At 42.3% G+C, this 12,819-nt stretch overlaps 1 protein-coding gene across 1 annotated transcript; it reads left to right on the plus strand.

Annotated features, from left to right (window-relative positions):
* The first annotated feature begins 633 nt into the window (after positions 1 to 633).
* On the plus strand, positions 634 to 10,657 carry LOC139476980 (allatostatin-A receptor-like). The gene is made up of 3 exons (XM_071259527.1): positions 634 to 1,012; positions 8,339 to 8,456; positions 9,820 to 10,657. Exons 1-3 carry the CDS (start codon positions 634 to 636, stop codon positions 10,655 to 10,657), a joined length of 1,335 nt encoding a protein of 444 aa, XP_071115628.1.
* The last annotated feature ends 2,162 nt before the right edge of the window (positions 10,658 to 12,819 follow it).

The following is a 12,819-nucleotide window of genomic DNA, read 5'->3' on the forward strand; positions in this document are numbered from 1 at the left end:
ACTCAATAATTTATCCTGATGATTAACATAATCATAAAACAATGTTACTCGCCATGCCATAGAAACAAAAAAAAAACGACCAACACTAATGAAAAACATTTTGTAATTATTGTTTTAACGCATACATGATAACTAAATGCTTTATCTCATGGAGGGGGTACAACCACTGGAGGATAATTTGAATGGAAAAGAAAATATTACCAGTTATTTGACCTTTTAATCTATGAGAACGTTCCCATTCCGCTTCATGCCTGCGGGACGGTCAGAGCCTGTTACTAATCTGATAATGATTTGTGGCAAAAACCGCAGTCGTTACCATTATTTTATCATTCATATATAATTGTTTGGTTGAGCACGGAGCAAGTTTATTGCCCAGGTCACACACATTTTAGTGGATGGTTGAAACAACGCTCCCTCCCCCTTCCTCCCACCCCCGCCGACAGTGACATCATCGCTCCGAGGCTCTGCATCAGAGGGGACCTTCAGTCAGCTAGAACTGTCGGATCAAAAGCCTCTTAGCGCTATACGTCACCACACGGCATGGAGCGCCAACCAACGCCAGCATCCTACTGGGCATCTGCGATATATCTTCATCTACAATTACCTTCGTAACCCGTGTACCTAACTGCCAAAATGTTGCCTAGTGAAAGTACAGCCATTGACACTAGTCTTCTGAAGAATTTCAGAGTCAAAATGTCAATAGATTTTCTCCGCAACCTCAGTGTTTACAATAGCTCTGGGATCTATATTTTCAATGACAATGAGGAAGAACCTGTCATATTTACGCCGGAGACGAGAATTGTTCCCGCTTTGTTTCTGATTATTTTTGTTGTTGGGCTTATTGGAAATGGCCTGCTTGTGTACATCGTCGTCCGCCACGCCGCCATGCGCACCGTCACCAACTTGTACCTTGTGAACTTGTCAGTAGTGGATATTCTGTTTTTGGTGGCATGTGTTCCTCTAACGTCCGTTGCCTATGGAATCACCGACTGGCCTTTTGGAGATGGTCTATGTAAGTATTATATTCATGTTAAAGAATACCTTTTTTCACAGCACGCTGGGGCTGTCGGTTAGCCTAGTGGTTAAAGCGTTCACTCGTCACGATGAAGATCCGGGTTCAATTCCCGACATGTGTACAATGTGTGAAGCCCGTTTCTGGTGTCCCTCGCCGTTGAAATTGTTGGAATATTTCTAAAAGCGGCGTAAAACCATACTCACTCACAGCACGTTGAATGGTATTAGATAGGACTGAAAAGAAAACGTTTGTCGCAATACGATCTATATCTCAATGGATAGATCGCGATAGGATATAAACCTCAACTGATATTTCGAAATACGATATATATCTCAATGGTTAGATCGCATTACGAATAGGTCGTGATACTATGTAAATCACAATGGATTGGTCGTGATACGATGTATATCACAATAGACATGTCTTGATACGATGTATATCTCAATGGATAGATTGCGATTCGATATATATCTCAGTGGATAGATCGCGATTCGATAAATATCTCAATGGATTAATCGCGATTCGATATATATCTCAGTGGATAAATCGCGATTCGATATATATCTCAATGGATAGATCGCGATACGATGTATATCACAATAGATAGGTCGCGATACGATATATGTCTCAATGGAAAGATCGCAATACCATGTATATCACAATAGATAGGTCGCGATACGGTATATATCTCAATGGAAAGATCGTGATACGACGTATTTCGCAATAGATGGATCGTGATACGATATATATCTCAATGGATAGGTCGCAATAGGTCATATTTAGTGACATTTCATTATCATTGGAATGGCTGTGAGTGAATATGGTTTTTCGCCGCTTTTAGCAAAATTCCAGCAATATCACGGCGGGGGACACCAGAAATGGGCTTCACACATTGTACCCATGTCGGGATTCGAACCCGGGTCTTCGGCGTGACGAGCGAACGCCTTAACCACTAGGCTACCCGACCGCCCATGGAATGACCGGTTTTCGATTAACTCCGCTGTGAACATCGCCTAGGGATTCTCAAACGTTCCAAGTAATCCCAGTTGACAATCCACTTTTATACTACATGTCCCCTTCGTGAGCATTAGTATATCGTTTTGTATCGATCAACCAAAAGCTTATGGAGGTTCGAATCTCCACCTTTTGAAAAGTACATACGGACCGAAAGCCAGTGACATTAATCCCACATTACCTCGGAAATACTCATTCTGTACACCCCCTTGTCTGACTGTCAAGTGACACCACTCTCACTCTACCAGGCCGCCTCCGTGGTCTAGTGGTAGAGCGTCCGCCCGGAGAGCGGAAGGTCCGGGGTTCGATCCCCGGCCGCGTCATACCAAAAGACGTTAAACGATGGTACTTGTTGTTACCCTGTCTGACGCTCGGCATTAAGGGGCTAAAACAAGGACTGGTCGACTCGGAGTCAGTATACCGTGTCTGAGTGGGGTATTCATGTTAAACTGTGGCATGGTATCTCAGTGAGCTAGCACTATAAATTGGCATCAGTCCGGACTAGAACAAGCAGCCACACAAACACACACAAGTACATGCTCGTCGCTATATAAGTGCAATAATCTTGGACGCGACGTTAAACCCCATTTCACCACCATCACCTCACTCTACCAAACACAACGACGATCCTTACAGACATATTTCCGTATCCGCGGCTGTCACTGGTATCAACATAATATTTATATAACCTGACTTGTCGTGTCATGCCCTTTGTGACATCATGGCATTTATGAATGATGTTTTTCACAATTTTTACATTCTTGATTATTGTTTTTCAGTTTATGTGAAATGTTTTCGTGAGCTACGTGGCTCCTTCGTACTGAAACTAAATATATCGCAGTACGGGAAAACCGAAATCGTTAGTACTGTTCCTCGGTACATGCGTAGCTTATTGAATTCAATAGTTTATAGATCCGGGGTTTGATTGGCCTTCAGTGAACCATGCTTGTCATGGTATCCCAATTGCGTTGATCGATGCTCATAATGTCAATCACTGGATTGTCTTGTTCAGACTTGATTATCGTTGAGTGCAGCCGGTCCATATTCATACATACCACACATTGGCAGCCAGAGGGTTTTTAAGGACTGGTAACCTTAAGTACGTTTCGTTAAGTACTGCCGTTAAATCCTGGCCTACAAACGTCAACCAATAATGACCTATTTCTTGCCATCTGCGGAAAGAGCACTACAATTCAAGTGTGGAAGTGCTTTCTGATGTGTCTCAAACGGTGAACACATACAGACCAACACTGATGGGGCCGTAAGAGGCAACTGTGCTTGTGAGAGGCGACTAACGGGATCGGGTGGTCAGACTCGCTAACTTGGTTGATCCATGTCAGTGTATCCCAAATGCATAGATCGATGTTCATGATGTCACTCACTGGATTGTCTTGGTCAGATATCTTTTCAAACCGTCCGGGTGTCATATCGCTAGAATATTGTTGAGTGTAGCGTTAAACAACAAACAAAAAAAATAATATTTCCTCTCACTTCTGATACACGGAAACATACATTTTGGTTGTTAATCTTTTTAATAGCATATTTATATTTTTATACATTCATTCAGCTTCAGAAACTGTTTGAAGCATAGATAAACATTTCCTTCCGTGTCTCAGTGTTTACTGATTGTGTCCGTTGTTTTCTCATTTATTTATAAACCTTGGATCATTTCAATTTGGAAAGAGTGAGTGAGTATGGTTTTACGCCGCTTTTAGCAATATTCCAGCAATGGGCTTCACACATTGTACCCATGTCGGGAATCGAACCCGGGTCTTTGGCGTGACGAGCGAACGCTTTAACCACTAGGCTACCCGACCGCCCCTATTATTTGGAAAGAACTTCTGCTTAAATTGTTATTTCAGGTTACTGGTATTTGGGCTCTAGGGGGAACAGGTGGCCCAATCGTCCAAAGCGCTGTACAGAGTTACGCCCCTTGGGCTCAGAAGAATCCTGTGATCGTGGGTTCGAATCCCGGCTCTCCCCAATTGTTTCTAGGTGTGTTAGCACCATACCCGTGGGTTTCACCACAGTGAACATCTGAGTCCTGCATCACTTCGGGCTTTTCCTCCACATTAAGCTGACACGCCGTGACTGAAATACCGTTCACAGCGGCGTTAAACCCAACTCACTCACTCACTAAAAAATTAGGCATCTGTTTGTGTGTTGTCCCACGTGTGTCACATGTGGCCATTACTCACAACATCGATATCCATATCGAGATTACAGTAAGCGAGACGTTTCACTGTTGTGCTTTTTGCCATGCAGTAGAGTTAACTGAATATGCGATGCCTGCATTCTCTCAGAAAATATGGAAACGTGAGATCGCGATCTCCATAACATGCTTGCCTCCCGAGTTGACCCTATTCGCCGCTATAATACAAACACAAGTGGTGAAATATCTCACCTACTCTCATCAATTCGCAAAATATACACTGCATCTGGATTCACGATAGACGTAGTATATGACAAGATATTTCATATTACCCTTTTTACACGGTGAAATCTTGAACATATCTGATAACGTTGAGCTCTTTATAATAACGTGACTTTGAACAAATTGTTTTTTGTTTTATCCTCATAAAAGTGGAAAGTTGTGAACCGTGTGAAAAATAATCATTTCCTGGCAGACTACTTGTATAAAATGTCATCATCTGATATTTTTGTCGAAACTGATACCGAGGCTTCAGTAATCTCCTGGGCGGACTTATTGACCGACCACTTTGTATTCTGGGGGTCATTCAACCAACCAATCATTCAACCATCCAGTCACTCGACCAATCACTCAACCAACAAATTAACCAATCAACCTACCAATCATTCAACCAACCAATCAACCAACTAATCATTCAACCAACTAATCATTCAACCAATCATTCAACATCCAAACACTCAACCAACAAATTAACCAATCAACCTACCAATCATTCAACCAACCAATCAACCAACTAATCATTCAATCAATCATTCAACATCCAAACACTCAACCAAACATCTAACCAATCAACCATATAATTATTCAATCAATCATTCAACCAACTAACCAATCAACCATCTAAGCATTCAACCAATCAACCAACTAATTCACCTACCAATCACTCAACCAACCAACCACCTATTCAACCTACTAATCAATCAACCAACCGACCCCTCATCCAGCCTACTACCCACTCACTCTCGAATCACAAATTAATATGATTATTAAAATAAAATAAATCTGCATACAATCAGATGGGTGCCACTATCATATAGCTGCAATATTGCCGAGTTTGCAATACACACATAAGTCTTATTTAATTTTTCATATTATATACACACTGATGATAAAAGATAATTCGGTTAGTTCGCACGTACAATACACCTGCACAATGCACCTGCACATTACACGTGCACGCCAACTGTGCAATCTGTACGTAACACCTGCGCGACAAATGTGTGATCATCGTTGACAGGGGTTAAATGATCAGTGTCCATCATATGTTGAGTGTGCTTCGTTTTTAGGCAGATCTGACACCAGTTTGTACACACTGTCAACCACTACTTACACGTTAAAGGGGCGGTCAGGTAGCCTAGTTGTTAAAGCGTTCGCGCGTCACGCCGAAGACCCGGGTTCGATTCCCGACATGGGTACAATGTGTGAAGCCCATTTCTGGTGTCCCTCGCCGTGATATTTCTGGAATATTGCTAAAACCAAACTCACTCACTCACTTACACGCTAGGGGAACGTCTCCCACACTCATATCACATACGGTTGTTACAAATGGAGGTCAAGTGAAACGATGATGAATATTAGATTTGTTTTGTATATTGATTTATTGCTTACACAAGAACTACTTGAATTAAATTGGTCAATGGCGTGTTAATAAATTGCTATGTACCCTGCTACAGCAGCGGTTAAGCGGAAACAAAAAAGCTCCGCAGTAAAACGAATGGCGCGTACCTATAAGTACATCACGTACCTTAAGTGTTTCTAAACCCATTGCTAATGTGTGCCTCATTTAGAGCATTTTGGTATGAAGATGCCGGGGATCGAACCGCCTACCTTCCACTCTGTACAGGCAGACGCTCTGTCCACTGGGCTACGGAAGCGGTGAATATCATTTGATAAAAACAGCTCTCAGCGTGGTTCCAACAATGTAAAATGTGTGTGTGTCAGCTAGTGTGTGTATGTGTTATTTATTTATTTAGTTAGTTAGTTAGTTAGTTAGTTAGTGTGTGTGTGTTGCTGCCTGCCCAATCTCATTACAATCAGACCTCAGTTCTCGCTACCGCTACGCCGTGATAAAACTGGAATACTGTTAAAAGCGGCGTTAAACCCAACTCACTCACTCACTCACTCTCGCTACCGCTAAACAAAGATCTGAGGACATCCCGAGATCAGGTTTGTTGGCCTGGATACGTCTGAGGCTGTAAATGGGCCTGTTACAAAGAATTTTGTACGTATCAGTTTTCCATGACGCCCTCATCATCATCATCATCATTATTATTATTATTATTATTATTATTATTATTATTATTATTATTATTATTGTTGTTGTTGTTGTTGTTGTTGTTGTTGTTGTTGTTATTATTATTATTATTATTATTATTTATTTATAAATTACTAAATGTCTGGAAAACAATAGCATCACGGTGCTGATGTCCTTATTTGTAAGTGCCAGTGAGTACAATAACATCCAATAATATATTTAACATTAATAGAAGCAGTGTAACGTATTTCATCGTGATGATACGAATGAAACATGAATGAGAGCGTATTCAGCCTTCTGTGTTTTGTTTTAATGAAAGACACAAACCAATATTAGGATCTAAATGTTAAATGTCAATGCAATAGTGTAGCCCTAGCAATGTTAGTTTCATATTCCACATAGATAGTTGCAATTTTAGTTTCATATTCCACATAGATAGTACCAATGTTAGTTTCATTTAGGGGGCGGTCGGGTAGCCCAGTGGTTAAAGCGTTCGCTCGTCACGCCGTAGGCCCGGTTCGATTCCCGACATGGGTACAATGTGTGAAACCCATTCTTGGTGTCCCCCGCCGTGATATTGCTGGAATATTGCTAAAAGCGGCATAAAACCATACTCACTCACTCACTCATTAGTTTCATTTACCATGTAGATAGTTGCAATGTTAGTTTTTCATATTCCACATAGATAGTATCAGTGTTAGTTGACAATGCCAGCGGAAGATACTTCATTTCGTTGAATGTCAGAGTAAAACAATCAGAATGTTTACTTTAATCATTAACGCTTTTGTCATCTTTATCTTATCCAGTTTGTCGTTTATGCCCAGTGGAATCTGTTTCGGGGGACAGATGAGTCTTGTCATTCTCTGTCGTTGACGTCTTATATGTAAATGAAGCGACAAAATCCTTTCCATATCTCTGAAATTGGCAGAGTCGATTGTACGATTCCGACTATATCATTAGCATGTGTTTATGAATCACTATCAACTAGTAATGATACCAGGTGTTCGAAAAGGTGAACGCAACAGCACTCATTACAATTTGAAAAGGTGAACGTATCCTGCCCCACCGGTGGCACTCGTCCCAAACACATGCACAGACAAGTCAATTGTTCACCTGAAAAACACACCGTAACATATGGTGCAAGTCAAAATAGGGAATTGCATCGGACATCATTTGTGTCACTGATGCGTCAAATTTAGAAATGTCCTCCACATGTCTACCATGAACTTTTGAAAACTTTACTGAGGCCTTGAGTGTTGTAACCTTGATCAAACAACTTCTGAGCAAGAGTCGTATCACGCTCTCTGAAATCTTGGTGGAAAGAGCATGCTCGATTGTATCTCAAACGTTGTGAAATGGAAACACCAAAGGCTGGAACTGCTGGAATATATTTTCGACATGAAGGGAAAGTTGACTATTGGAAAGTTGAAGTCATCCCTCTTGTCATACAGTCTTGTGGGGTCTTGTGGAAACTTCTTGGCCAAATTACCTTGTTTTTTCTTTGCCTATCAGACCAGAAATTCCGATTCATGGGCGTAAAGAAACAGATCCGCAAGAAAGGGTAGGACAATTGGTGCCCATGGGATGCCTATTTCTTGCCTAAATGTATTACCCCCTCATATAAAGAATGGAATGTGTAAATTACTGATGGCCCCTCCCTAATAATTGTTTTTCAAAGCAAAAAATTATAACCTTCAATTTAGGTTGTCAAGCAGTAATTTACCAATGTGACAAATTAATTAATCTTCCTCATCCATGTACAAAGAAGACCACATAATTCACGTAAACGTTGTCACTATGTAGAAATCCAGGGTTAATCATTTTCTTATTTTCTTTATTTCAGGTAAATTTGTAAACTACACAATGGGTGTCTGTCTCGCCGTCAGCGTTATGACCTTGGCCGCCACTGGCCTTGACCGGTACTATGCGATTATACACCCTGTAAGATCAAGGACGTTCAGGTATTTATTTGCATATACAGTTGTTTGTCACTCAAGTGTTTAATAGAAACATGATTTTGATAAATCTTGAAATATGGGGTTGGGGATTTGGGAGGTGGGGGCACGGGTGGCCAAGTCGTCTAAGGCGCCGCGATTCGCTGTGCAGACTTGCGCCCCTTTAACACGCCAGAAACCTGTGATTGTGGGTTCGAATCCCGGTGCGCCCCGATTATGTTTCTAGGTTTGTCAGCACCACACCCGTGCTCGTGGCTTTCACCGAAGTGGTAAACGTCTGAGACCTGCATCACTTCGGGCTTTCCTCCCACATTAAGCTGACACGCCGTGATATAACTGGAATACTGTTAAAAGCGTCGTTAAACCCAACTCACTCACTCACTCAATTGAGTTTGAGGTAAGTGTACTGTTTCGCAAGTGCGGTAAATCCTTGAACTTCAATATGTCATTTAAGAAGATTGAATTCATGATTTGGGCACAATCCTTTGTACGGTCTGTGGTATGTATATAATCGTTAGCTATATTCCACGTGTGACAGGTATATTTTAAAAAACCGATAAGCGACTATGGTGTGTGTCGAATGGCGTGTTATACCTACGTCAAGCTGAAATGCTTTGATGTCAAAGGGTAATGCAATGAACGTGTAGCCTTCAAAGCAACGTCCAACCCAATACTGTCACTCAATCTCACGACTATGATCAACAAGCGTGACGACAAACACCACCACACGCATCACTGAGTTCCCACGAGCTAATTCATTGTAAGTTGATTAAACTCAGAGTGGTAATTAAATCTGTGTCACTCGTTTGTCAACATGCGTGCCACCAATACAACCTCCTTATCACGAAGACTCAGACCATATGATGCTCCATTTTGTTCGTTTATCTCAATCACTTATTTTCATTGATCTACATGCATCCATATACAATTTCCCCCGATATTTGATTTTATCAGTGGAATCTGTTTCGGTGGATTATAGAGCCTGGTCGTTAACGTTCTATATTTACCTTCTGTTATGTACATAACTCCAGTCGAAGATTATTCTATTTACACTGAGACAATGTCTGAATTTCCAAATAGCACTCATTACAATTTGTAAACCAAATCTGGACATACGCAGAAGACCATGGAACGTACTTTAGGAGGTGAGTGAGGTTGGTCTTATCCTGCTTTTTGCAACATTCCAATATCATATGGGGAACACCCGAAATGAGCTTTACCCATTTTACCCATTTGGGGAATCGAACACGGGTCTTCGGTGTGACGGACAAACGTTTTAATCACTAGGCTACCCCACCGCCCCGGAACATACTTAAATCATTCGTAGTTACAAAGTATATCCTGTTGAGACCATCTTTGCATGTTTCAGAACCTCAAAGCGAGCAATGGCAATAATGCTTGGCATCTGGGTGGCATCGGTACTGATAATGGTTCCAAGAGCATTCCTATACGGCCTCAGCGAACTGTGGCACTTCCACGACATGAGGATGTTCTGCAACCGCCACCAGGGGGCGCACGACCAGATTTGGATTGTGCGGAGGAAGGTGGACTCCATCTTGATGTTCCTGGCGATGTTCCTTCTCCCCCAGGTCATCCTGAGCTTCTGCCACTGTAGGATTGTACGGAAACTATGGACAAGCGTCAGACCAGGGTCAAGACCAAATGACATATCCCTGACTGCCCTTAGAGCTAGGAGGAAGATAGCTAAAATAATATTTGCAATTACTGTAGCTTTTGGTGTTGGCTGGTTGCCAATCCATATCGTACGACTTCACGAAGATTTCATTGGCTCGGGAAACAAAATAATTTTCAAAGACAGGGAAGTATTTGCCCTTTGTTTTTCCTATGGAGCAAATGCGATTAATCCAATAATATATTGCCTGTTGAGTGGCAACTTTAGGTATCATTTTAAAATGGCCATAATGTGCAAGAGGCATCCTAGTAGGCGAGTGAGAAGATTTCTTTCCACGTCACAGCGCCCTATGCAGGAGATTAGGAACTTTGACGTCAATCAACCAGGACGTTCGAACAGGCTAAGAGACCAAGATAAGCACTGTTGTCGCAATGACCACCTTTCGCCTGCTGGCTATAGCCACCGAAGGAGTCGAACTCAAGCTATGGCCCGTATTGGACTGGATGGATGCTATGTTCAACAACCACTTTTTGGTGTGTCTTTCCAGCGAATGGATTTACCCTCGGTAGTTTAAAGGTTATCAAATGCATATGTGTTGTGTGAATGAATGACAACCAAAAGAAGAATGGACATACGGTATTATAAACGACCTGCAACAGGTCAGACGGTGTATGGCGTTGACAATCTGCAGTGACAGTGGGGCCGGTGGTGGTGTGTGTGTTTGTGTGTGTGTGTGTGTGTGTGTGTGTGTGTGTGTTTGTGTGTGTTTGTTTGTGTGTGTGTGTGTGTGTGTGTGTGTGTGTGTGTGTGTGTGTGTGTGTGTGTGTGTGTGTGTGTTTGTTTGTGTGTGTGTGTGTGTGTGTGTGTGTGTGTGTGTGTGTGTGTGTGTGTGTGTTTGTGTGTGTGTGTGGGGGGGGGGGGGGGGGACATTTGCTGTGACATATTGCATATGCACTGTATGTTATGTACTACCAGCTGGTCATACGGTGTTCGGTTGTCTTTAAAGTCCGAACTGAGAGTAGGGCGATAAGGCAGTTTGTTTGTTTGTTTGTTTGTTCATTTGTTTGTTTAACGCCGCACTCAGCGATATTCCAGCTATATGACGGCGGTCTGTAAATAATCGAGTCTGGACCAGACAGTCCAGTGACTGACATTATGAGCATCGATCCACGCAATTGGGTTGCGATGACATGCATCAATTAAGTCAGCGAGCCTGCCCACCCGATCCCGTTAGTCCCTCTTACGACAAGCATAGTTGCCTTAAGGCTAGTTAAACAATACAGGGTAGGGTGGAAGGATTATGTTTACTGTCTCATTCATTTGGTTCAAGTCTAAAAAAATGATTCTATTGTACCATCTGTACGAGCCGAGAATTGGGTGGTCAAAGTGTGTGACCTGCCTCATTGTGATCCCCATAGTTGCTCATGCGTTTAATCACTTGTTTGTATGGTTCGGACTCGGTTACTTACAGGCCGACATATTGCTGACATAGAGCTGACAGCGGCTAACACCGACCTTAAAATAATCGCTGGATATAACCCCCCCCCCCCCCCCCCCCGCCCTCCCCCCAATTATTTTGTAGTTGTGATATACATTCCGAATACCCGTGTGTATTTAAGCAGCTCATAGCGAATTGGAATAATGAGATGCTTCTAATATTTGACAGTTGACCGGGAACAAGACTTTTGTGATGTTCAATGTGTATTGTTCTGTTGTGCTGAATGTTAAATATTGTGTTGTGTTGAATAATAATAAAACATTCTGATCATTTGTGTAGCGACACGCTATTGATTAACTAATTGTTATATCTTCATTGTTATAGACCGACCCTGGTCTTGTGGATAGAACGTTTTCCCGGAGAGCGGAAAGTTCGGTGGTTCGATCCTCGGCCGCGTCATTCCAAAAGCCGTTACAATGGTACTTGTTGTTACCCTGCCTGGCAGCTTAAACCCAGCTTACTCAGTGACTCAAGATCACTGGTCCACTTTCATACATACCACACATTCGCTGCCAGACGTTTATTAAGGACTGCTAACGTTAAGTATGTTCCGTCGTATTTACTGCCGTTAATCCCGGCCTAGAAGCGTTTACCTATAATAGCCTAATTCTTGCCATCTGCGGAAACAGCGCTACAATTCAAGTGTGGAAGTGCTTTCTGGTGTGTCTCAAACGGTGAGCACGTACAGACCAACACTGATGGGGCCGTAAGAGGCAACTGTGCTTGTAAGAGGCGACTATGCTTGTCCTAAGAGGCGACTATGCTTGTCGTAAGAGGCGACTATGCTTGTCGTAAGAGGCGACTGTGCTTGTCGTAAGAGACGACTATGCTTGTCGTAAGAGGCGACTAACGGGATCTGGTGGTCAGGCTCCCTGACTTGGTTAATGCATGTCATCGTATTCCAATTGCGTGGATCGATGCTCGTGATGTCAATCACTGGATTGTATAGTCCAGACTCGATTATTTACAAACAGCCGTCATATAGCTGGAATATTTCTGAATGCGGCGTTAAACAAACAAACAAACAAACAAACAATGCTTGTGAGACTGGGCAACACCTGGTCAACGCGTTCTTGGCATAAGCTGTAAATGCTAGGTTAACTGTGTTGTACCTACACGTGTTTCGGTTAACAGAAAGACATTTGATCAACCCACGTAAATTTTATGTTCTGTGCACTTAAAAGAAATGATAAAATGATGAATATAATTTTGCGCCGCTTTTAGCAGTATCCCAGCAA

The sequence above is a fragment of the Haliotis cracherodii genome, unplaced genomic scaffold, assembly GCF_022045235.1.
Source record: "Haliotis cracherodii isolate W230 unplaced genomic scaffold, xgHalCrac1.p SCAF_30, whole genome shotgun sequence".
In the NCBI taxonomy this organism is placed as follows: Eukaryota; Metazoa; Mollusca; class Gastropoda; order Lepetellida; family Haliotidae; genus Haliotis; species Haliotis cracherodii.

Coding starts and splice junctions, on each gene's coding strand:
- LOC139476980 (XM_071259527.1), top strand. CDS start 634: ATGTTGCCTAGTGAAAGTACAGCCATTGACACTAGTCTTCTGAAGAAT. Junction 1,013..8,338: donor GCCTTTTGGAGATGGTCTAT/GTAAGTATTATA, acceptor TCTTTATTTCAG/GTAAATTTGTAAACTACACA. Junction 8,457..9,819: donor GTAAGATCAAGGACGTTCAG/GTATTTATTTGC, acceptor TGCATGTTTCAG/AACCTCAAAGCGAGCAATGG.